Below are 26,989 nucleotides of genomic sequence, written 5' to 3' on the forward strand. Positions count from 1 at the left end.
CTTGTCTGCATCGAAGTAGCGGTCCTTGTACATAGTGTTGAGCATGGTGGCGACACAGCAAAGAGAAAATGCCACCGAATCGCTTGTTCACAGCCTGTGTGGGCAGTTTTGTTGCCGGGGCAAACTGTCAAGGGCAACTGTTTCATTCACCAATGTGGGCCAGTAAAAACATCCACCTCGTCGGGTAAAGGGGCCATCTTTACTCCATAGAAACTAGTCAGCACTAACGTCACACAAAGTCAGAATGGGCATGCGCACTCCACTGTTATGTGACAGAATCGGTGGCGTTAAAATTAGGAATTAGAATACAAATACTACACTAAACAAAAATATAAAACGCAACATGTAAAGTGTTTGTACCATGTTTCATGAGCTGGAAAAAAAGATCCCAGAAATTTTCCATACGCACATAAAGCTTCTCAAATTTTGTGCACATTTGATTACATCCCTGTCAGTTTTGTTGAGCAGGCGTTTCAATGCCATGACAGAGGGTATCACATCTGCTGCAGGCACAGTTGATGAGCTGATTTCTCGAGCCAGTTGTTTGAATGGAGCTAGCATGTTCATGTTTCCAAGTTTCAAACATGTTCGCAAATGCCATTGAAATTGCAGCAGCGGCATGTCAACCAGCATATTCATGAGCATGTAATACGACTTTCCTCAGTGCGAAATCCTCGATGACCCACTGTGCTGTCAGACTCAGCATGCTCATGGGGCTGATATCGCTGGTCCAAATGTCAGTCGTGAAGCTAATAGCAGTGACGCTATTACTGTGTAACTCCGGTAGGGCAACATCTGAAAAAAGTGCCCCCCAAAAGTCTACTTGTGCTCAACCAGTCGGCGAAAGCCAACATCACCCATGATAGAGAACAGTTGATTGTCAAGGGCTATGAATTCCATTATCTTGCCGTTAATGGATTTCGCCTTTGAGTTGTCTCGCTGAAATGATCTTACTCATTCAAATGACTGCTCAACTTGTTGACTGCTTGATCCATACAGCAGACATTGTGGGCTAGGTTAGGAACGCTGTTTTGCACGTGTAGCGCAACATTTTACGTAGCGTCATTACGTCATGTACCTGCATTATATACAAAGATGTTCTCATCTGTGTTATATAGGTATGCACATTAAACTAGATATCGGGCCGATACCGATGTTGGCATTTTCAGCTAATATCGGCCGATTTCAATATGTTCACTGATATATCGGTGGATCCCTAGTTTGTATCACTGTTCTAAGTTGGATGCTGGTAAATAAAATGTTGGTTCTGGGTCAGATCTGTCTGAATAATCTGGAACCCTTCAGATCCCGCTCAGTTGCATAGAAACAAGGAGTCAGGGCAGGGGTGAGTGCCAACGCAACAAGAGAAAATGAGAAAGAAAATAGCTTATCTTGAAAGAGCAGTGTGCACTTTCAGACAGCTGCAGCCCCCCCTCCCCCATCTCCCCCCATCCTCTGCTAAAAACACCACCACCCCCCTCTCCAGCTCCGCCGGAGCATTTAACGAGTGCGGATGAAAAGGGCAGTTCTGTGAAAGGCCAGAGCCAAGCAGCCACCCCCGAGATGCCAGTGGCTGTCCAGCCCAATAAGGCCAGCCCGGGTGCGGAAACTGGATCAGTCCTAACCTCTCTCCCCAGTCACAGGCAGACTGGTGCCTGGCCCGGTAGTGCTGATGGAGCAAGAGCAGGGGGCTCACTTATCAACAGTGAGTAAATGTCTTACTAAATTCTGGTGTACGTGGAGATTCTAGGATGTGCATGCGCCACAAATTATTGGGATTGATCAAACTGTAACACGCAACATATACGCATGTTTTCATTGATAAATCAGAGCCATATTATATTTGTTCAGTAGTGAACAAGAGCTACAACCCCATCTGGAAAACACCCTCCATTCACCTTTTATGGTAACAAAAACACCCTAATTTTCTGTATGATTTGGAAATGTTAGAACTGGGCCATGATAGTTCCTAAAAGACAGTGCCATGGCAAGTTTTATCAACATTTCTGTACAGGTGTGGGCAGAATGGTACAGTGACCCCCCCCCCAAAAAAATGCATGCCGCCTAGCGAGTGCCAGACACTGGCCGCGCATTCTTACAAGACTGATTGTACTTTCGAACAATTTAAAAGTAAATGCTACAGCCCACACATCTATGCAAAGGACAAATTGTTTGTTCAATATTTTGTTTCTCAATACATGATTGTGTTTCTATTAGCTTACCATTACTACAATTTGAGCAAACACCTCAAAAAAACAATAATCCTATTTGCTTGCAATACAGTTGATCAACCTTCTAGAAGTTGGTGGCAAGACACATGGCTTGAAAGTAGCGTGAAAATAAGCACTCTCATCAAGCTCAGAATTTGAATACCAACCTTTGCGAAAAAACTGGAACATGCAAAGGTTTTGAGTATTTTTTGTGTGCACACACCTTTGATCAATGAGGCCCCAGAAGAGGTGGTGGTAATGGGTGGAGGCCCCTTTTGGACTAGAACATTCATTTTACTTTCCTGTGCTCTTCCCACTCCCTATCTCACACTTACTCATAAAATGAACTGTCCCCCACCAGGGAAAAATCCTCCTAAACCTAGCTTCCTTTGTGAGAACTCTCACTCAGTTGCAAAGGCTGATTTCAACACAAGCTGTTCACATTCTGATGTGCTCACTACTAACAGGGTTTGTGACTCAAACTTCCTGTGGCCCATACGGGCCCCTGGATGTTGTCACCAAGATGGGGAAGATAACAGACCAACGTTGCGTTACAAGAAAGGTAAATGCTGCTGTGTGCTAGTGAGCGAAAAAGGTAGACCGAGTCAATATTAAAACTAATAAAAATTAAATAAAGGATGTGGGAAGGCTGGGGGTACTACTTACGTGATGTCTGTGCGCTGGTAGCATCCTTGCAGCAGTGAGACGAGGAGGTCAGCCAGAAAGTCTATGTCCTGCTTCTGTAGCGCATCTTCCAGCTCCTACCACACAGACACACACAGCAGGGAGAAGAGGTCAGCCAATGAGTTATATGGAGATCCTCTTTTTAAGGTACTCAAAAATATTTGTTTTAAAGTCCGCATATAACATTTTATGGTTGGTATTAGTCACAGATCGGCACGTAAAAAAAAAAAAGCTGTGTGATTCCAAAGTGATACGGATGCCCTGGAGTAAAACGGTAGGAGGTGATGAGAATTTAGGGTTTACAAGACACAGTTTGACATTTTCAATGAAACAGGAGCTCTCGTGGCAAAACTTCGTTGAAGTGTGGATATTGGAACTAGTAAATTGTCAGAGCCATAGGGGACCAGAATCAGGCAGTATTTCACCTCGAGTCGAACACGCTTGATCATGACAAACAACCATACTAGATAGGCTGTGTGTAGGGACCGGTTAGTGTGATTGAGTTGCTGTGGGGAGGGGGGACTAGCTCACATGTTCTCAGAGGAGTCCTTTCTGCCAGTGGTTGGAGACGAGGTTCAAGTTCGACCCTGAACCGTCTCCTGCCTGGCATTGTGTGGCCACCATTGAGGGTTTATGAAGCGGCAGTAACCAGGAGAGCAAACTCTAAAGGCCCTGAAAGAGCCAAGGAGAGACGGCAGCAGGAGCCTAAGGCCGCCGCAAAGACCGACCCCCCTCTCCTCCACTGTTACCCAGCATGCTTGCTCTCTGCCCGGGATACCCAAAGGCCCTCAGCTACAGAGCAGAGGCTGGGCAGAGACAAGGGAGGCTGAGGGCAAAAAACACTAATGCAAATTGCTCTATCAGCCAAGTGTCCATTTTACTTAACCTTTCTTCCCACTTTCCCAGGATGCAAAGCGACCCTTCAGCATTGGCTATTCCCCTTAAAAAGTAATCCGCCTGCAGCTGACTGCCCCCCACCACTCCCTTCTGTCTCCATCTACAGAACTCACTTTTAAATTCTCTTCATAAAACACATTTCCCCTCCACCAACAAACCTCCCCAAAGAAAAAGCATGGTGACAGTCCAGAATTAACTGAAGGGTAAGGAGGCCCATTTCATTGTGCAGCCACAGCCTGCAGATTGCTGCCTCTCTCTAGATAAAACCGTCTGAGTGCTGGGGTCACTGGGGGGTCAGCCTCCACACCTCCTGGCTGTGGAGAAGCAAGGAAGCTAGGAGTCAACAGTCAGCAGGATGAAAAACAGGGGGGAGAGAGAGTGGTTTAAAAACAGGATAAAATGGATGTTTCTGCTTTGGGGTAAAAAATAATAATCTGATAGCTACTCAGGACTGGTTGGTGGTGCAATAGAAACATGCCAGAGCTGGCTGGGCTGATTCTTTATTGCCAAGTCCTATTATTAAAAAAAGCAGAGTTCATTAAGCTGCTTGAGCACATTTCAATGACCAATTTAAAAACCTATTGATCATGGTGGAAAATTAAACAGATTCTAATGGAGCTAAAGAATAATTCAATATGAAGAGCCTGGGAGGAGGGAAGCTCACAACCCTGGGAGGGCCTGGAACTTGGGTGCCAGAAACCACAATAACATACATTAGGGTCAAAAGTTTTAGAACACCTACACATTAAGGGTTTCTTTATTTTTACTATTTTCTACATTGTAGAATAATAGTGAAGACATCAAAACTATGAAATAACACATATGGAATCATGTAGTAACCAAAAAAAGTGTTTTGAGCTGTTCTTGCCATAATATGGACTATCGTAACCCCCCCCCTCCCTCCCCCCTTTTGTCACAACACAACAGATTGGCTCAAACGCATTGAGGAAAGAAATTCCATTAATTAACTTAACAAGGCACACCTGTTCATTGAAATGCATTCCAGGTGACTCCCTCATGAAGCTTTGGGCTCCCGATTGGCGCCGTGGTCTAAGGCACTGCATCTCAGTGCAAGATAAGTCACTACAGTCCCTGGTTCGAATCCAGGCTGTATCACATCTGGCCGTGATTGGGAGTCCCATAGGTTGGTGCACAATTGGCGCAGCGTCGTCCAGGTATGGCCGTCATTGTAAATAAGAATTTGTTCTGAACTGGCTTGCCTAGTTACATTTTTTTTTTTTATATATAGAAAAAAATATGGTTGATAGAATGCCAAGAGTTTGAAGAATCTACAGTTGAAGTCAGAAGTTCACATACACCTTAGCTAAATACATTTAAAAACTCAGTTTCACAATTCCTGACATTTAAATCCTAGCAAAAATGCCCCGTCTTAGGTCAGTTAGGATCACCACTTTATTTTAAGAATGTGAAATGTCAGAATAATAGTAGAAAGAATGATTTATTTCAGCTTTTATTTCTTTCATCGCATTTCCAGTGGGTCAGAAGTTTACATGCACTCAATTAGTATTTGGTAGCATTGACTTTAAATTGTTTAACTTGGGTCAAATGTTTTGGGTAGCCTTCAACAAGCTTCCCACAATAACTTGGGTGAATTTTGGCCCGTTCCTCCTGATAGAGCTGGTGTAACCGAGTCAGGTTTGTAGGCCTCCTGGCTCGCAAGCGCTTTTTCAGTTCTGCCCACACATTTTCTATAGGATTGAGGTCAGGGCTTTGTGATGGCCACTCCAATACCTTGACTTTGTTTTCTTTAAGCCATTTTGCCACAACTTTGGAAGCGTGCTTGGGGTCATTGTCCATTTGGAAGACCCATTTGTGACCTAGCTTTAACTTCCTGACTGATGTCTTGAGATGTTGCTTCAATATATCCACAATTTTCCTGCCTAATGATGCCACCTATTTTGTGAAGTGCACCAGTCCCACCTGCAGCAAAGCACCCCCACAACATGATGCAGCCACACCCGTGCTTCACGGTTGGGATGGTATTCTTCGGCTTGCAAGCCTCCCCCTTTTTCCTCCAAACATAACAATGGTCATTATGGCCAAACAGTTCTATTTTTGTTTCATCAGACCAGAGGACATTTCTCCAAAAAGTACAATCTTTGTCCCCATGTGCAGTTGCAAACCATAGTCTGGCTTTTTTATGGCGGTTTTGGAGCAGTGGCTTCTTCCTTGCTGAGCGGCCTTTTAGGTAATGTCGATATAGGACTAGTTTTACTGTGGATATAGATAGTTTTGTACCCGTTTCCTCTAGCATCTTCACAAGGTCCTTTGCTGTTGTTCTGGGATTGATTTGCACTTTTTGCACCAAAGTACGCTCATCTCTAGGAGACAGAACACGTCTCCTACCTGAGAGGTATGACGGCTGCGTGGTCCCATGGTGTTTATACTTGCGTACTATTGTTTGTACAGATGAACGTGGTACCTTCATGTGTTTGGAAATTGCTCCCAAGGATGAACCAGACTTGTGGAGGTCTACAATTTTTTTTCTGAGATCTTGGCTGATTTCTTTTGATTTTCCCATGATGTCAAGCAGAGAGGCACTGAGTTTGAAGGTAGACCTTGAAATACATCCACAGGTACACCTCCAATTGACTCAAATGATGTCAATTAGCCTATCAGAAGCTTCTAAAGCCATGGCATCATTTGCTGGAATTTTCCAAGCTGTTTAAAGGCACAGTTAACTTAGTATATGTAAACTTCTGACCCACTGGAATTGTGATAGATTTATTTCACTTATAACGCACTTTCTTTAAACAATTGTTGGGAATATTAAATTGTGTCATGCACAAAGTAGATGTCCTAACCGACTTGCCAAACCTAGTTTGTTAACAAGACATTTGTGGAGTGGTTGAAAACGGGTTTTAATGACTCCAGCCTAAGTGTATGTAAACTTCCGACTTCAGCTGTATATTTTGATTTGTTTAACACTTTTTTGGTTACTACATGATTCCATGTGTTATTTCATAGTTTTGATGTCTTCACTATTATTCTACAATGTAGAAAATAGTAAAAATAAAGAAAAGCCTTAATGAGTAGGTGTTCTAAAACTTTTGACCATTAGCGTAGTTAGCTACCAGTAATGCTGAGCGATTAGTGTTTTTTGAAGCAGACTCAATTTTGGTTCCATTATAAAAAAATAGAAGGGGGGGAAATACATATATATATATCACCGTTTTCAATTTCGATCATTTTTTAAAACATTAAATGCATTATGAAACAAAATCACAAATTTTAGCTTTTTAATTGACATTACCAAAGGCAAAAAGTTTAAATTCAATTGTCAAAACATTGAAAATATTCCATTGTCCACATTGGGTAGACATCAATACAAAAAAAAAAAAAGGACTATGAAATATGTCAGTTGTGTATATAACCTCTTTGGGCTGCAGGGGCAGTATTGAGTAGCCTGGATAAAAGGTGCCCATTTCAAACAGCCTCGTACTCAATTCTTGCTCGTACAATATGCATATTATTATTACTATTGGATAGAAAACACTCTCTAGTTTCTAAAACCGTTTGAATTATATCTGTGAGTAAAACAGAACTCATTTTGCAGCAAACTTCCTGACAGGAAGTGGAAAATCTGAAATCGATGCTCTGTTCTAGGGCCTGCCTATAAATGTGCTTGATATGTATTAGTATACATGCACTTCATACGCCTTCCACTAGATGTCAACAGGCAGTGAGAGAAGAAATGGAGTGTATAACTTGATCTGAGGTCGAATAAAAGCTCTTGGCATGACGTGATACCAATTTCCTGTTTTCTGGAACGCGCGAGAAGGGACCGGGTATTGTCTTCTGAAAAGCTGTCGTTATAGACGACTAATATCTCCGGCTTTGATTTTATTTGATAAATGTGACAATATCATCGTACAGTATGTTTTTTTCAATATAGTTTTATTAGATTATTGACATTTTTTCGGGACGTTAGGCGTTTTGCGTTGTCTGCGTTTGTTCACGAAGGAGAGCTTCGCGCCACTTTGCTAGCTTTCCGTGCTAATTGACTGGAGAAGAGGACATTCTAAAACCAAACAACGATTGTTCCCGACAAAGGACCCCTTGTACAACATTCTGATGGAAGATCATCAAAAGTAGGACCCATTTTATGATGCTATTTCATATATCTGTCGAACATGTGTACTATTAGTTTGCGCCCAGATTTTGGGCACTCTCTCGCTATAACGTAAGCTGGATGTCGTAATGAAGTTATTTTTAGAATTCTAACACGGCGATTACATTAAGAACTAGTGTATCTATCATTTCCTATACAACATGTATTTTTTAGTAACGTTTATGAATAGTTATTTGGTCAGAATAGGTGAGTGTCATAAAAATATCCGGACATTCTGGGAAAAAGATGCTACGTTAGCACAATGTATAACCACTGATTTCAGCTCTAAATATGCACATTTTCGAACAAAACATAAGTGTATGTATAACCTGATGTTATAGGACTGTCATCTGATGAAGCTTATCAAGGTTAGTCAAAAATTATATATCTTTTGCTGGTTTGTTACGATCGCTAACTTTTGCTGCTGGGGAATGGCTTGTGTTTCTGGCTATTGTGGTAAGCTAATATAATGCTATATTGTGTTTTCGCTGTAAAACACTTAAGAAATCGGAAATATTGGCTGGATTCACAAGATGCTTGTCTTTCATTTGCTGTACACCATGTATTTTTCAGAAATGTTTTATGAGTATTTAGGTATTTCACGTTGGTGTCTGTAATTACTCTGGCTGCTTCGGTGCTATTTGTGACGGTAGCTGTGATGGTAGCTGCAATGTAAAACTGTTTTATACCTCAAATATGCACATTTTTCGAACAAAACATAGATTTATTGTATAACATGTTATAAGACTGTCATCTGATGAAGTTGGTTCTTGGTTAGTTAGGTTGGTTTTGTGCATGCTACCTGTGCTGTGAAAAATGTCTGTCCTTTTTTGTATTTGGTGGTGAGCTAACATAAATATACGTGGTGTTTTCGCTGTAAAACATTTTAAAAATCGGACATGTTGGCTGGATTCACAAGATGTTTATCTTTCATTTGCTGTATTGGACTTGTTAATGTGTGAAAGTTAAATATTTCAAAAAAATATATTTTGAATTTCGCGCCCTGCACTTGAAGTGGCTGTTGTCATATTGTGCCCGGCTTCGGGCTTGCAGCCCAAAGAAGTTAACTGAGTTTTTACTTGGCGACTTTACCATTTTTCATTCCTTAAAGTTATGACAATCATTTGACTAGTTCTTCAAAGTATATAAGGCATACTTTCACGAACTGTCTATCCCACTCTCTCCTCGTTGTGTACATTCCGCTCTCATCCAGTCTGTGTGTATCTAACCTAACGTAGCAGGCGTATTTTTTTTTTATCCATCTCTGTTAGAGGCGGAAAGAACAGGTGCAAATTATGGTCATTGTAGTCCATTAACATGTTTCTGCGCTGAACTATACCGAAGGAAAAATATATATAACCGACGCCATGTGCAATAAAGATTTTACTGAGATACAGTTCATATAAAAGGAAATCAGTCAATTTAAATAAATTCATTAGGCCCTAATCTATGGATTTCACATGACTCTGCAGGGGCGCAGCCATGGGTATGCCGGGGAGGGCATAGGCCCACCCAATTGGCAGCCAGGCCCACCCACTGGGGAGGCAGGCCCAGCCACTCAAAATGAGTTATATTACAGACATAAATACTCCTCTGTACCCCCTCTCCAATAGACGATCCCGTAGGTGAAGAAGCCAGATGTTGAGGTCCTGGGCTGGCGTGGTTACAAGTGGTCTGCAGTTGTGAGGCCGGATGGACATACTGGAAATTTCTCTAAAACGACGTTGGAGTCAGCTTATGGCAGAGAAATTAACATTCAATTCTCTGGCAACACCTCTGGTGGACATTCCAGCAGTCAGCGTGCCAATTGCACACTCTTCAGACATCTGAGGCAACTTCAGACATCTGTGGCATTGTGTTGTGTGACAAAACTGCACATTTTAATGTGGCCTTTAAATTGTCCCCAGCACAAGGTGCACCTGTGTAATGATCATGTTTAATCAGCTTCTTGATATGCCACACCTGTCAGGTGGATGGATTACCTTGGCAAAGGAGAAATGCTCACTCACAGAGATGTAAACAAATGTGTGCACAAAATGATAGAAATTAGCTTTTTGTTAGTATGGAACATTTCTGGGATATTTTGTTTCAGCTCATGAAACATAGGACCCACACTTTACATGTTGCGTTTATATTTTTTGTTCAATGTAGGTTGAATATTTGATTCATGAAAACTACAACTCCCTTCAGCCCAGTGTCCCACAGTTATTAACTTGATTTCTCTCTTTAGAGAAAATGATGCGATGGGCTCACACAAGAAACTAAATAGTATTCAAGTAATTGAACCGACATCAAATCAAATTTTACTGGTCACATACACATGGTTAGCAGATATTAGTGAAAGTGTAGTGAAATGTTTGTGCTTCTACTTCCAACAGTGCATAAATATCTATCAATTCCAAAACAACTACCTAAACACACACAATTCTAAGTAAAGGAATGGAATAAGAATATATACACACACACACACACATATAAATATATGGATGAGCAATGACATAGGCAAGATGCAATAGATGGTATAAAATACAGTATATACATACGATGAGTGATGCAAGATATGTAAACATGATTAAATTGGCATTATTAAAAGTGGACAATGATTTCAAGTCTGTATGTAGGCAGCAGCCTCCGTTAGTAATGGCTGTTTAAAAGGCTGTTGGCTTAGGGAGGAAGTTGTTTTTTTATGCTCAATTGTACATCTGTAAAAGTTTGTGAGAATTTTAGTTGACAGGACACATTTCTTCAGCCTCCTGATGTTGAAGAGGCACTGTTGCTCCTTCACCACACTGTCTGTGTGCGTGGACCATTTCAGTTTGTCAGTGATATCTACGCTGGGGAACTTAAAACGTTCCACCTTCTCCACTGCTGTCCCGTCGATGTGGATAGGGGAGTGCTCCCTCTGCTGTTTCCTGAAGTCCACGATCATCCCCTTTGTTTTGTTGACGTTGAGTGAGAGGTTGTTTTCCTGACACCGAGTGCCCTCACCTCCTCCCTGTAGGCGGTCTCGTCATTGTTGGTAATCAAGCCCACTACTGTTGTGTCGTCTGCAAACTTGATAATTGAGTTGTAGGCGTGCATTGCCACGCAGTCATGGGTGAACAGGGAGTACAGGAGGGGGCTGAGCACGCACCCCTGTGGGGCCCCAGTGTTGAGGGTCAGCAAAGTGGAGATGTTGTTTCCTCCCTTTACCACCTGGGGGCGGTCTGTCAGAAAGTCCAGGACCCAATTGCACAGGGCGGGGTTGAGACCCAGGGCCTCAAGCTTGGAGGGTACTATGAGGTTGGAGGGTACTATGGTGTTGAATGCTGAGCTGTAGTCAATGAACAGCATTCTTACATAGGTATTCCTCTTGTCCAGATGAAATAGGGCAGTGTGCAGTGTGATGGCGATTGCATCGTCTGTGGACCTATTGGGGCGATAAGCAAATTGAAGTGAGTCTAGGGTGAATGTAAGGTGGAGGTGATATGATCCTTGGTCTCTCCAAGCACTTCATGATGACAAAAGTGACTGCGATAGTCATTTAGTTCAGTTACCTTTTCCTTCTTGGGAACAGGAATAATGGTGGCCATCTTGAAGCATGTGGGGACAGCAGACTGGTATAGGGACAGATTGAATATGTCCGTAAACACACCAGCCAGCTGGTCTGCGCATGCTCTGAGGACACAGCTAGGGATAACGTCTGGGCCGGCAGCCTTGTGAGGGTTAGCACGTTTAAATGTCTTACTCATATCGGCCACGGAGAAGGAGAGCTCACAGTCCTTGGTAACGGGCTGCGTCGGTAGCACTGTATTATCCTCAAAGCGGGCCGTCGGTGTCCGTGAGATGGCTGGTTTTCCTTTTGTTGTTCGTGACCCTGACATCGGTCAATAATGGCGCCGGAGAGGATGGCTGCAGTTTTACGGTCTCCAAACCAACTGTGCCATTTTGTGTTTTTTCACATTGTTTCTAACTTATTTTGTACGTAACGTTGCCGCTACAGTCTCTTATGACCGAAAAGAGCTTCTGGATATCAGAACAGCGATTACTCACCTCGAACTGGACAAAGATCTTTTCTTTAATGCGTCTGACGCGAAGGATGTACTGCTTCTCCTAGACCAGGCCCAAATTCCCATAATTTGCGTGTAGAAAATATGGAAATACAGGGGGTGGAGATTGGGGTGCCTTGTGAGAATGTCGGCAACTGGGTAACCCGCCTCTACCATCCGTTCTATTGAAGCAATAAGGCCCGAGGGGGTGTGGGATATGGCCAATATACCCTGGCTAAGGGCTGTTCTTATGCACGACACAACATGGAGTGGTACACATTGGCCATATACCACAAACCCGAGGTGCCTTACTGCTACTATAAACTGGTTGCCAACGTAATTAGAGCAGTAAAAATAGATGTTGTCATACCTGTGGTATACAGCTGTCAACCAAATCACACTGTTCAAGACTATCCTACCAACAGGACATTAAAAACTGTAATATCTTCTGTTTTACAGAGTCGTGGCTGAACGACAACAGGGATAATATACAGTTGGCTGGGTTTTCCATGCATTGGCAGGACAGGACAGCTATGTCTGGTAAGACGAGGGGTGTGTGTGTGTGTATATATATATATATATATGTCAATAACAGCTGGTCCGATGTCTAATATTAAGGAAGTCTCGAGGTACTGCTAGCCCGAGGAAAAGTACCTCATGATAAGCTGTAGACCACACTACTTACCAAGAGAGTTCTCATCTATATTATTCGTAGCCGTCCATTTACCACCACAAATGATGCTGGCACTTGACCGCACTCAACGAGTTGTGTAAGGCCATAAGCAAACAAGAAAATGCACATCCAGAAGTGGCGCTCCTAGTGGCCAGGGACATTAATGCAGGCACACTTAAATCCATTTGAACTAATATCTACCAGCGTGTCACATGTACAACTAGAGGAAATATATATCTATTTTTTTTTTTACTCTAGACCACCTTTACTCCACACACAGAGACACATTCAAAGTGCTCCCTCGCCCGGATGCTATGATACAAGACTGTTATGCTACAACTCTATTTCTTGAACTGCATTGTTGGTTAAGGGCTTGTAAGTAAGCATTTACACACACACCAGTTGTATTTTGGTGCATGTGACAAATAAAATGTGATAACCAACCCCCCCCCCTCCCCCCTCAGAAAATATGATTACTCACTCAGCACTAGCTACCAGTAGCGTACTGGAGTTTCGGAGGCCCACATGGTCTGAGAACGTTAAGTTAGCTGGCTAGCCAGTTCAAATAATGACCATGTCATATAGCGGACAACTTTTTAAAATTGAGCTCATTTGTATTCATTATTACAGGAAAATAAAAACTCTAATGGCAAGCTAATTACAGAAAATAGCTTATGGTTGTGAGTGACGAAATAAAAGCAGGGCATTCTACTGAGGAATTTTAGAACGTGGACCCTGTCTTGTTGGCCTAATGTTATATCCTAATTTGACTTTGGTGAAGGCCATGTTGTTCGTCACATTACCTTCTCCGGTAAACACTATATCAAATAAAATCTCAAGTTTATTTGTCACATGCACAGGATACAGAAAGTGTAAACAGTACAGTGAAATGGTTACTTAGCTAAACAACAACCCATAATCCCAACTCATAACATTACTACCCTGCATGAATCTGCCAACTAGGTTCAATGTTAGCTAACATTAGACTATAACTAGCAATGCAAATGGCTGAGATACGAATAATATTAGTACACAGATCATACACGTAATGTTAGCGAGCCAGCCAGCTAACATTAGCTAGCTAGCGAACAGTACGATTGAACTTGCAATGAAAACGACTTTCAAATATTATACGTTTCTAATTTTGTCAATATGCAGCTAGCTAGACTCTCTGACCCGTATACATGAATGAAGGCTTCTCCCTCTGTCACGGATGCCATCGCTGTTGACGTTGAGACTAGGGTTTTACGGGTACTATTTAATGAAGCTGCCAGTTGAGGACTTGTGAGGCATCTGTTTCTCAAACTAGACACTAATGTACTTGTCCTCTTGCTCAGTTGTGCACCAGGGCCTCCCACTCTTTCTATTCTGGTTAGAGCCAGTTTGCGCTGTTCTGTGTAGTACACAGCGCTGTACAAGATCTTCAGTTTCTTGGCAATTTCGCACATGGAATAGCCTTCATTTCTCAGAACAAGAATAGACTGACGAGTATCAGAAGAAAGTTATTTGTTTCTGGCCATTTTGAGCATGTAATCGAACCTATAAATGCTGATGCTCCAGATACTCAACTAGTCCAAAGAAGGCCAGCACAACAGTTTTCAGCTGTGCTAACATAATTGCAAAAGGGTTCTCTAATGATCAATTAGCCTTAAAATGATATACTTGGATTAGCTAACACAACGTGCCATTGGAACACAGGAGTGATGGTTGCTGATAATGGGCCTCTGTATGCCTATGTAGATATTCCATTAAAAATCTGTCGTTTCCAGCTACAATAGTCATTTACAACATTAATGCATTTGATGAATTATGTTATTTTAAAATTGACCATTTTTTTTGCTTTTCTTTCAAAAACAAGGACATTTCTAAGTGACCCCAAACTTTTGAACAGTAGTGTATATTTTTTTGGGCCCTTTTTGCCTCTTTTTCGTGATATTCAATTGGTCGTTACAGTTTTGTCCCATCGCTGCAACTCCCGTAAGGAGTTGAGTCGCGAGAGAGAGCGAGAGAGAGATGAAGGTCGAGAGCCATGCGTCCTTCGAAACACAACCCTGCCAAGCCGCACTGCTTCTTGACACACTGCTCGGTTAACCCGGAAGTCAGCTGCAACAATGTGGAAACACCGTCCAACTAGCGACCGTGTCAGCGTGCATGCACCCGGCCCGTCACAGGAGTCGCTAGAGGGCGATGGGACAAGGACATCCCGGCCAGCAACCCCTACCGATGCTGGGCCAATTGTGTGCCGTCTCATGGGTCTCCCAGTCGCAGCCGGCTGCGACACAGCCCGAGATCAAACCCGGCTCTGTAGTGATGCACTGCGATGCAGTCCCTTAGACCACTGCGCCACCCGGGTGGCCCTTGTCATGGAAGTTGACAGAGTTTTGAAATCTACCATGGCATCCCCGACAGAGGGAGAAAGATCTGATGATTCTTATGGCATGGAACACTGTCAGTTTGAACCGGAGTGACTTAACAAGCTGTACAAAACGCAAACAAGAGAACTTTCAGAGTCTAGCTACATTTTCAGATATTAAGTTTCAAATTCATTCATTGCAAGCTAAAGCCTACTGTTAGCTGGCTGGCTAGCTAGGTGTATGATCTTTCTAGTAATATTATTCATATATCAGAAATCCATTTGCATTGCTAGCTATAGCCTACTGTTAGCTAGCTACCATTGAAGCTAGTTGGTTAGATTTTCCTACCTGCAGATTCATACAATATCTCATGCATGGTGGCTAGCTATGACAATCCGTGTGTATTGCTATACTGTATGGGTTGGGATTATGGTTCATTGTTTAGCTCTCTAGATATCTAAACAAAAGACTCCACTTCGCAAGATGATTACATGACCCATCCACTTAGGCTGTAACTATCCACAGCCACATCTAGCTCTCTTTTACATGGCCCATCTAATTAGCCAGATGTGTCTGGGGGCGATTACATACAGTCACACACACTACCTCATCTATCACCAGTATAACTGTCATTGTTATGGTTCTTCTACATACACAATAACGACGACAAGTTTGTCAGACAACAATAGAATGTTCACTGTCAACAGACATGTCGATAGACGTAGTATAAACCAGCCTTTAGTATTAATCTTTGATTGTTTTGAACACTACTGTACTCACTGTTTAGCACATGGCCTCATGTGAATCAAAGAGATGGGTGAGGCTTAACAGGGTGTGAACAATGCTGAATGGGTGTAAACAAAGAAAAGCTCTCTAGTAGGTGTACCAAAACATTCAAGGGCCATTCTCTCAAGAGTGGGTTTACAAGTTGATCAACTTTCAAAGCAGCATTACTTTCACATTGTTCTACAACTACAGTGTATGATATACAATTTTGAAGCTCCGAGTCTGTACTTTTATCCAATGTAAAAAAAAAAAAATACAATTTCAAATTTTGGAAAATAAGACCGAAGAGAGATGGTGGGTCACAATTTGCATTTCTGTGTAGTACAGATCAGGGACCCATGATGAAATACCTTTACCGGGTGTAAATCCACTTCACTTAATGTAGTTCAATAACCAAAATAAATTATTTCAAAGTCAATATGTCCCGTCATAGCAGACACCCTATTCTTTCTGCAGACATCGTTGAATCTTAATTCAGAGCAGATATTTAACTGAGCTTTTGGAAAACGTAGACAAAGATTTTACTGAAATTCTGTTATTAAACTTCACATCTGCACAGTAAATGTGTGTTTGCAAAATGTTCCATGTGAACAGTTAAAAGTAGTCCTTGTGCATACAGTTGTATGGTTTGTTGAACTTTGACTAATCTAAATGGTTTTTGTTTGGCATACATTTTAAGTGAACAAATCTGAGTCAGCACAATTCTGTTACTACGGAATTACCCCATCTAACTAGCCTCAGTGCTATGCCTATGATTTTAGTTCCGTCTTAGAACATGGGGCTCTTTCAAGAGCTATGCTCAGTGTTATGATAGCACATGTACAATATACATATGTACATGTAGGATAACAAAAACGTATCTGTGTGTGTAGCCTTGGAAAAGAGAGAGAGAGGGAGTGTATGAGTGTGTAGGCTTGTTGTGAATGCAAGTCTGTGTCCGTGTGTGTACTGTAGGTTATCATGAGGACTTTTGGTTCTGATCTGGTCCCCCCCCCTTCCGTCAACAGGGGGACACTGAGATCCTGTGTCACGCTCCCTGGCACTTCCTGGTCCCATGACAGCCAGCCCCTGGGCCCCATCTATCAGTGGCAGACTGCACTTTGATCACACTTCAAACCTGGGGCCGTCCGGGGGAACCAGGGCCCAGCCCAGCAGAGCAGTCCTGGATTAACACCATCCCACTCCACCTTTGAAGTGCCACTCGGCAGCTCAGATGGCAAAGGAAAGGGAATTAGTGTGGGGTGTGTGCCCTTTCTTCAGTGTGACGGAGATTCCTCTGTGGGCTCACCGTTAATCAAGCAGAGTGTGTGTTAAGGGCCGTGATGAGGGACACTCACTGCAGCTGGAGCTCTCCTGCAAGGAGCTCAAACTGCCAGGATCAAACACACAGCAAAAACACACTCTACACCCCAAGGAACTACTTACACTAGGTCAACCCGATGATCTGCACATGGTACAGATAGAACATGGATAAGACAAAGATATGCCTGTCCATCTTTGTCAACAATCCAAATCAAAGAGTTGATAGGGGGTTGACAGACTTATCACCAAGGAACTAAAACTTGACAAAGCAGCCTGGTAAACACTCCTTAAGGGAGTCAAATGCTTGAAGGATGATTGGAGGGTGAGTCAATGCTAAGTCAAGGGTGTGTCACATCCTCTAAAGTGCACATTCAGCCCCTTCAGCACTGTCAATGGCTCTGCTGTAGCTTGCTATGGTAGGGTAGCTGGCCAGATCACTATCAGAGTGTGTGTGTGTGGCTATGCCTCAGGTGTCGCTTGCAGCGTCACACTTGGAATACAGGGTCAGAGGTTGGCTTCTGGCATTATGACTCACAGCAGAGGAACCCTAAGCTCTGCCATGAGCAAATCACTGGTGTCAAAACTGCCATAATATGGGATTGGCCCATTGTTGACTGAAAATATGTCCTGTGTTCCAGTCAGCAGAGCCACTGACATGTCCTTTGTTACACAATGTCAGTGGCTCTGACTAACACAGGACATATTTTCACTCAACGATGGGCCAATCCCATTCAAAGGAATGGACTTCAGTTTGTGTGCTGCAGCCACGAGCCTCTTGTGTCAAGAGAAAAAACACCCACACGATTCACAAACATTTGCTGATGATTACGTAAACAGAGCCTCTGTGGTGGGTTAACACAGCAGGTTGATTGAATGTGTGCACAAAGGTCCCAGAGCTCCTCGCTCCGCAGGTCGGCAGATACCCCAGGTAGAGCCAGGGAGGCTTAGTGTCAAAGGCCACTGCTCATTTAAAGCATTCACCATAGGGCCACGCTACAAAGAAAACATGCTCAGTCAGTGATTCTACAAGACAGTCAACAGAAGAGTCTGAGTAGACTGGCGGATGCATTTGAAGATAAAAGAAAAGCGCCCAGTTCTCCCAATCAATGCTTGTGTCCCAACGAGAATGTGTGGTCTTGTGTGATAAGTCCTGCCACTGGGGCTGTATCTGATGGCTCCAGAGCTCCAGCAGACCCATAGAGGCCATGTTATCAGGGCTGGCTTCTCTGCAGAGCCTCACTGCAGATACTTTCCATGCCAATGCCGTTAACAGCTCCAGGAGGGGTTCAAGCAGGCAGTTAGAGGGAGGGGGTTGGGAGGCCTGCCTTCATTGTGTGAAGGCTATTCTCACTTACCTTCCCACTCCTCCTCTTACATGGCTCCTACAGGAGCCATCAACTGACAATACTCAAACCTCCCCTCCCACACGACACGTAGCAAGGCACACCATAACACAGGAAGACGCCCTCGCATCCTCAGGATGTGCCATGCATTCGTTCCGGAGAGCATTGAGATACAGTCTCATACCTGACCTTGAGAAGAACCAAAGATAGATAAATAAGTTGGATGCCTGCATACCACCTATCTGGATGCATAGTGAGTTGGTTGGAGCTCTGGTGATAGGACTGCCCATCTCACACTTACTGCTGTGAAACCCTGGGGCCACGTTCTGACATTCAAAACATGATGGCCTCCGTGCTACCTGGTTATGGTCTCCATTTGGCCCCTGAAAACAACAACCCGACAAAACTGTTTACATGTGAATCTTGATTATATTTATTAGGATTCCCATTAGGCGACGCCAAAGGCGGCACCTAGGAAAGGACCCATCTTCTACCACTTTGTCATTGGTAATCTACAGCGTCATACAACACATAGGGAAAACAAGGAGGCACACACATAGCAACTGCTGATTCCCATGATCACTCAAGTAGGAGAGCCGGCTGTGTTTCATTGCAGTCTCAATGTCATTGCAGTCTCAATGTCACGGCCAGTCAGCCAGGTGTGACAGTTGGCTGTGCTGGCGAGGGGAGAGAGGGGGCTGGGCTTGGGAGACTAAAGTTCGACAGATCCTTCCCGGGCTGAGCTCACTGCCGTGCAGACAGAAGAGCCCCCTGGGTGAGGATCATTAAACACAGGAGATGGGAGGCGAGCAGCCTCATTCCTCCACAGCCACACGGGTAAACACATACACTTCCTCTCAGAACTAGAGTTTCCTGCTTTACGCTGACAACCCAGTGGTCTCATTTCCCAACCATATCACACATCCTACACCAACACACATGGCCCATTAACATTTAGCCTGCTGGCCCTACAGAGGGAAAAACTGTTTGGCCAATGTGGTGGTTGGAGGAGGGATCCTTGGGATGTCCAACTGATGTCACCTCATTGAAATTTAAAATGGTTACGGTTAGGTACGTCCCAAGGATCCCTGATAGCAATAAACCGAGTGCGCAATGAGCTGGGGAAAACACCACGAGGCAAATGGGAGAGCAGGGGTGGGACTAGAAGTGCAGCAACATGAGTTTGGCACAGAGAACGCACAAAAGCAGTGAGAGAACAGAACAGTGAGACAGGAGAGCGGGAATGAGAAACTAAAAACAACAGTACAGCAAAACTTGCATAAGGAACATTATGTTTCCTACTAAAGACAGGGGAACACTGACTATTCAAAAAATACCACAGAAGGGCATGCTTGACAGAACCATTTCGAAGAGCCCTTTACAAAACAAGCGATAAGTACTCCAACTAACAACTGCAAAGACCCAACAGGTGTATCTGACTGAGTCTTTGTTTCAGACTGACTACACCCTCTAAGCACTCGAGCTTGTGCCCATATACACCATCTCCTCCTCCCTTAGCCTCAGAGCCTCAGGTCCCTCAAGTCTCACCCAATCTGCACCTCCTTCCCACACAAACAGTAACCCCCCTCTCCCAGTCTGAGTCTGTGGGGTGACACTCCCGCTGGTTAATGCCCCCCCTCCTCACACACTCTCCCCTTGCACACACTCTCCCCAATGCTCAGAACACCATATTTCCCACCCCGCTCTTACCTGCTCAAAGTGTTATGTTGCATCACACTGTACTGAGACTGGGATGTAAACACGTCTGCCAGCCGCACTAAATACATATTAGTTTGCCTTAGGTTGTTAGCTGGCTTTCAAGGAATCCCCCTAGACAAGACATGATTCTCAGAAGCTCATAAGTAATTTACCCTCTACTCTTATCGTTCTTCTCTACAAGCCTAAATAAGGGGAGCCCTTGAAAGAGCAGACCAGTTAGGGTAGAGGCTGTCCCCAGACTGGAGACAGAGAGAGGGAGCCATGGGGAGCAGCAACAATAGAGTTGGCTGAAACAAACCCCAGTGTATGTGCCCCTCACCCCCCAGCTCCCCATGTGAAACCATCTGATGCATGTACTGCTGCTTCACTTGTCAATCACAGCTGGGGGAGGGGAGAGTCAGCTCTTACAATGTGCCTGGGTATGGTAGTTAGAGAGACATGGTGCATGTGAAGGACTAAGAATGTGTGTATTTATGAGGGATCCACAACCTTGAGGGGTGACAGCAGGGTGTGAAAAGGATTGGGCTTAGAGTTAGCCGACATGGCCATGTGAGGTTCGCATGTGTGACACTTTGATAGGATGAGCAGTGGAGGGTTGTGCTGGGAGAGTGTGTGGTGTGTAGCGCAGCAGAGCTAAGGGAGAACTCCGGGTGAAGGATTCGGCCGATATAGTATTATAAAACAAACTGGGCTGATGAAAGGCTCATTGTTGTTGTGTGTGTGGGGGGTCCTTTCTCCTTTTGGGGCTGACAAAAGAGTTGTGCAGGCCAGGGTTAAAAGGTAAAGATATTCAGGATGAACGCAGCAACCACTGATCCTTTTCAAGATGCAGCATTGCGCTGGCTGCAACATGGCCCGCTGACCCTTCCTTTATTGACAGCGCAGATCCCACAGCCAACGTTCACTTCCTCCCAAAAACCCCAGGAGCTCCGCTGAGGACGGCCCCTTTCAGATCAATGCCCCCAATTCAACACAGACTCAGCAGGATTTAGCTAAAGCGTGCTGCCTATCTCTGACATTTAATCCACACAGTGAATTAGCGGGTACCAGAGGACCCTGTCTAAACTTGGGGAACATCACAAACCACTATAGATCCTTCTCCCTAATCCATTTGCTTTTAGTCAAGAGGCCTTGCTCACTCAGCTCCCCGCTTTGCCAGATCTAATAGGACTAAATCTTATTTTACAATCAGGCGCAGGCCTGGGAAGAATAGAAGCCCCCCCAGTCCAGACAGGCTGCAGCAGGCAGCAGCACCCAGTCAGCAGCACCTCCACCCTCCAGGGGGAAGGCAAAGAAAGAGCCACCATCTGGGATTTAGTCATGGTGATGCCAGGGCTGGAGTAGCACCGCTCTGAGGGCTGGATGAATAAAGGCTATTCAGCACTGGCACACTGAACATCACAGCCCAAGTTGGTTGGGGAGACTCCCTAAGAACGAGAGGAGGGCTGGCTTTCACAGGGACGTGATGAGCAATCAGTACAATATGGAGGCGGGAGTTGGATTAAAAGTAGGAGTAGGAAGTCATTGGAGTGAAATACTTTCAATGGCTTCAGGACAATAAGCAACATACTAGGTTCCATGTTCATTTCAGTTTGTTGAGAACTGCCAGGTCAAGTGCTGAGGGATCTTCTCTACAGTAGGTAGGTCGACTCCATAGCGACCAGGACCCGTTTCAGTGTATCATCAGTGCAGATAGCAGCAGCCAGATTTACATTACATCTGCATCCAGCCCTGCAGACTGGCTTCGTCAACCCAGCTCTTAAATTGATTCACCCTCAATGCATATTAGTACCCGGTCATTATGCCTGCCTTAAGTGTAATAAATGGCCCCAGAAAGAGGCCAATTTCTCTGCCGCTCTCCAGATATCAGACAGCAGATGAAGATGTATGGAATCAGACACACTTCACCAAACACCAGCACGACACATATCTCAAGTAGAATGTTAGGCTCAGGCTGGCAGTACTGTAGGTGGAGGGCACATTCTGGAGGATCCAGAGGAGGCTCAGAATGCCTGGAGTCTCTGGGATTTCAGGGCTCATTTCACAGCCACATTGCCAGGAAATCAAGTGTGCCTCCATGGAGACAAAGAAGCAGGGGGACGGCCAGGTCGGCTGGGGCCTCTTCCTGCAGAGTCCCTCTCCCTCCGGCCAGGGGAGACTGGGAGCGACAGCGAAGTGTAACAGGGAAACAATGTGCTAGGAGCCGTTGTGTGAACTTGCCAAGAAAATCTCCATTATCAGCCACCGGAACAGTGTCCCGAAAAAGAAAAGAGCCGCTCGACAACACCACCTTCCCACTGGATCACTGGGTTTGTTAATATCCAGTTGGTAGCGGTTTCACAAGGTACAAAAGTTTGGCTCAGTGACATTCATAAAGGGGCTCCTGAAAAAAAGCCACAGTGAACTCTGCCCACTGAACCATTCCCTCCATCCTGAGCTCTCGCTACCAACAGCTTTATGACCAAGAGACAAGATATTAGAGCCATGCGGAGCTAAAGCAAAAGGTGTAACATACATTCTTCAAGTCAATCCTTACATGTTTGCCTCTCTCGCATGCTGATAATTTCCTCTGAAGAGATTACACTGGTACAAATGAAACTGTTCTTTATATCCTCTCTACACAAGAAGTGCATTACTCAGAGGCTAGCATACCCTTTCCTCCCATCTGCCAATTCTGACACCTGGGGACAAAACCAGAATAGAAGATTAACAACACCCAATGAATGTGTCAGGGACAGCTGGTTGAAGCTCTCAGTGGCCACAATGTTGACCCCCCTGTCCATCCAGTGAGACATGCATCGCTGTGTCCACAATGCTGGACGGAGAGAATGTCATGTAATGTTGACACTGCGACCAGGCTCAACTCAAATCACCTGGGCGCTCGATACCAGAGGAAAGACCATTCTGTCAGGGGAATGACAGCCACTTCCAGCATCGCTCCAACCCAACTCTTAAGTAACCCAACCTTAAGTGCCACCAAGACACAGACAGAGCACAAGTACAAACACAGGAAATCAGTATCTAAGATTTTTGGTGGTAGAGTTCAAAGAAACATTCTGGTTGCATCTTCTATATAAAATAATGTTAATCAACTTCTAGAAGTTTGGTGAGACTGGCCAATATTGAATTTCAGAGAAATATGCTATTTCAATCCTAAATAGAGGTGTGTTAGACTACTTATTGAGACAACAGTGGTCTGAATCCATGTCACTGTAGGTCTGCTTGGTGAAACCATGGTATCTCATGGTATGCAGCGTGAATGCAAAATAAAAACGTTTGACAAGAGTCCCCCCTCCTGCCTAAACACAGAGCACCAGTGTTCACTGAGCCCCAGGAGGAATCATTCAGAGGAACCCCTCTCTCCTCAAACCTACTGTGAACTGTGGAGTTGATCCAAACATGGTTAGAACATCCTAGCTGTATATCCACATATCCTCAAGGCTTCACAGATAGAATGAGCCCTATAAACTAGATCTTGCATCAGCGAAATGGCCTTAAAGGCTAAAATGCAGCCTTCAAAATATAATTAGCTCCTTTACGGAAAATCTAGTCTGGTCTGAGCAACAGTTGATTTAGGCTACATATGTATACACATGCTGGTGACTACAGAAAGAGCTTGAGGTGATCTCCTAAAGCGCTTGGGCCCTTCGTTCTCTGTCCAGTGAGACACAGGCCTTCATCTCAGTTGATCATTTACTCTGGTGCGGTCATACGATCACCTCTCAGGCAAGGCCACATCAAAGACACTAGATCCTCTTAGACCTGGATTTGTGTGCTATTTACTAAGCAAGCCACCTGATTTTTTCAGCACAGTCATTTAAGAGCACACATTAAGGCTAAGCACAAACCAAACGAGGAACAACAGAGCCATCCACTAAGCTCTGTTCCATTACAGGCCAGGTAATGAAGCACATAAGATCATCCAGGGCCACAATTCACTGATGGGGCTTAGTTTGTCCCAAATAGTGAGGAAAACTGGCAACCTTTCAGCTCAGTTTCGTTTGGGCCAGTGTATAAATAGCCTACCTGTGTAAGGGTTTCAGACTAACCTTGCTTGAACAGAGGTTCAATAAAAAAAATGCAATCCGTAATGTCCAAATGTCAGAGCCCCTAAACATAATGTAACGTGATGCAATGAATATTGGTTCGGTTGAGAGTGAGATCATGTAGTCCAAGGCTCATACTACCCTGGTCCATGCAGCAGTAAAGATGTGACAATGACATTTGATCAGTCTAGGCTTAGATTTGTATTATCATCATCCATTGCATAATTACACCAGAGAGAGGTTGATTCTTTATAGACTGGGAAACAAGAGATTGTCCTCTAGCGATTAACAGTGACAAAATTACAGGTTTCAGTATGTACACTCTACCTCTTACATAATCCCAATACTATTTCTGAAATGGAGGTAGGTACATTTTCACCACTTCAAATGATATTTACAGATGTAGAAGTCATTGGCTATATCAATAAATTGAAGAGGTTTAACATTTATTCAGATATATAGCCTACCTTCTACTTTATTATTGACTAGAGCACAATAGAAGTGTGACCTTGGACACCAAGAGTGCGCCCGATTAAGACGTCAAATTGGTGGGTTTATGGTGAGCATTTGCGCAGGACCAATATGCTATTAAACCCTCATTATCATAGATTTCGTTACTGATATGCGTCACGGATTAGGCAATCTATCAAGTAAAATGTTTCTTGAAATCAGCTACAGTGGCAGCACATGTGATCTGTGTCTAGTGACGCGGTTAAAGAATGATAAAATAATTAACGCGCACCCGCGTAAAACCAAACGGTGCAGATCGATCAAACCCGAGTTCTACAGAATCGAGACGTTTGCATCATGATATCGCTCGCGGAAAAAAATAAACACAATACCAACTTTACTATAAACTAGAGGTGAAGCTTAGCCAGCCCCCCCCCCCATGCACCGACTCCAATGTACACTGACGCTCTAGAGACGAATTTATTTTAGCTTCACAGAAAACAAGCATTTGAACGACTGCTTCATCATAGTAACGTTAAAACATTCGAGCGAATGAAAATGCCAGAATGGCAAACGTTACCCTGACTACCCCGTCCAGGTAGCATGCTAGACAATTAATTCGAAACTCTCGTCATGAACTTGACTGTACTTGATAAAAACATGGTAACAGTGGATCAAAAGGGAGCAAGATAAAACTGCAAGCAGCCTTTATTCACGTGTGATTTCTTTTGAAATTGAGAGTAATAAAGATAACTAACGTTAACACTCTAATCAATTATAAGTTACAGATAACTAGCTGACGTTATAACTTCGAGCTATTTATGGTGATATAATTAACATTTTGTTTCAAACTATAAACGGTAAGTTAGCTCGGTAACATTTGGACAAAGACGTGCGATTTACTATGACTGGATGGCTGTAAACACGAGCGAAGATTTCACCAAATGAAAACAAACGGTTCACACCACATGGTTCTGTTTCGGCTGGCAAGAACTATCAAAATACAACACACGACCATTGCCAATGGGCATTGGTCTAACTTGTTAGCTGACGTTAACTGCATTGCTTGTTATAGCAACAAAGTAATAGTATTTATATCATGAAATTAAAACTACCGTTTATTTCAACTGGGAATTAACTGGTTTTCAAACGTTCTGGCTTAGCTAGTAGCTTACTAGTTAGCAGCTAACTTGGCTAGCGTTAGATAAACACAGATAAGTTCTGAATAGATTAGCTAGCTAACGTGAGCTAGCTAGCTAGTTCTCAACTGCCCTACAAAACGAATTATATGAGCCAAATACGAAGGAAATTGATATTTAGCAGTCCAAAAATAGAAAAGAAAATCTCCCAAATATCTACATGTAATTTCGAGAACTTCTTTACCTCAATTTCAAAGTCTGGTAGGTTGAATGCCGTCCTGAACAGCGAACAGAAATGCGCTATGGCGGGGACTTCCCACCAAGACTGGATCTCTTCCACAGAAATTGTACATCCCTGGGACATTTTCGGACCTTAAATTGTATAACTTTGTTTCTCACATTAGAAATAATTTCCTCAAGGTATCAGTGTAAAATCTCGTTAATTCCTTAAAAAATAGGACAAAAGTTGCTGTTGATGTTCCATCCAGTCAGTTGCCATTGCGACCCAGGTCGGAGAGTGCTTGCTACAATCTGTTTCAATCAGAATTTCACAAGAGCTGAACAGATGGGGTGGCGCTACCAGCTTGGCGCGAGGAGGGGTGTTCAGTTAGCTACTTACGCCGCGTATTTAAATATACAAAATCCTGGGTATCATAAATGTTTAGTCACTAAGCATTTATGATACCCATCAACCTATTTGTTTACATGTAATTATACTCAAATTAAAGTATATTAATACGAACATTTGATTAGCCGGTTTCTTTGTTTTGTTTACGATGCGGCCATCACCACCACCTCGACTGATAGACCAGTCCCCATTTAAAGGGAATGCTCGTGAATTCAGAACGGTCTTGCAAAAGCACTTCTACGGTATCTACATAAAATTTGTGTGCGCTTCTTCTGTTGCGCGTCTTCAAGAGTTGAAGAAATTAAGTGCAGGGGCATTTACACTGAATTAAATGTGATCACTGTATGTTGGATGTTTCTTTTCTTTTGTCCTCCCTGGACCAGTTATGATGAGTTAGGTAATAATATCCTTATTGAACTCTTATTATAGGCTAGCAATTAGCCTTTATATTTAAACTTGTAGTTTATATAAAACCACAGTTAAGTGTAGCTGTATTAGCTTGAAAAGCGAGGAAAGGATTTAGAATATATTTGTTTTGTAACGGCAGTCTCCAACAAGGGAGAGTAAGTTTAATATGTAAAGCTGTGGCTCCCCCCAT

The 26,989-nt window shown here is 43.6% G+C and overlaps 1 protein-coding gene across 1 annotated transcript in view; it reads right to left on the bottom strand.

The window, feature by feature from the left end:
* The window catches only part of LOC120041984 (cat eye syndrome critical region protein 2-like), a 48,488-nt gene extending 22,208 nt beyond the window's left edge, over positions 1-26,280 (bottom strand). The window contains exons 1-2 of the mRNA XM_038986857.1: positions 26,008-26,280; positions 2,877-2,971 (exon numbers count right to left, since the gene is read on the bottom strand). Coding sequence (XP_038842785.1) covers positions 2,877-2,971; positions 26,008-26,127 — 215 coding nt within the window. The 5' untranslated portion in view covers positions 26,128-26,280. The remainder of the gene's footprint in view (positions 1-2,876; positions 2,972-26,007) is intronic.
* Between the last annotated feature and the right edge of the window lie 709 nt (positions 26,281-26,989).

Source organism: Salvelinus namaycush, unplaced genomic scaffold (assembly GCF_016432855.1).
Source record: "Salvelinus namaycush isolate Seneca unplaced genomic scaffold, SaNama_1.0 Scaffold6, whole genome shotgun sequence".
Classification (NCBI taxonomy): domain Eukaryota; kingdom Metazoa; phylum Chordata; class Actinopteri; order Salmoniformes; family Salmonidae; genus Salvelinus; species Salvelinus namaycush.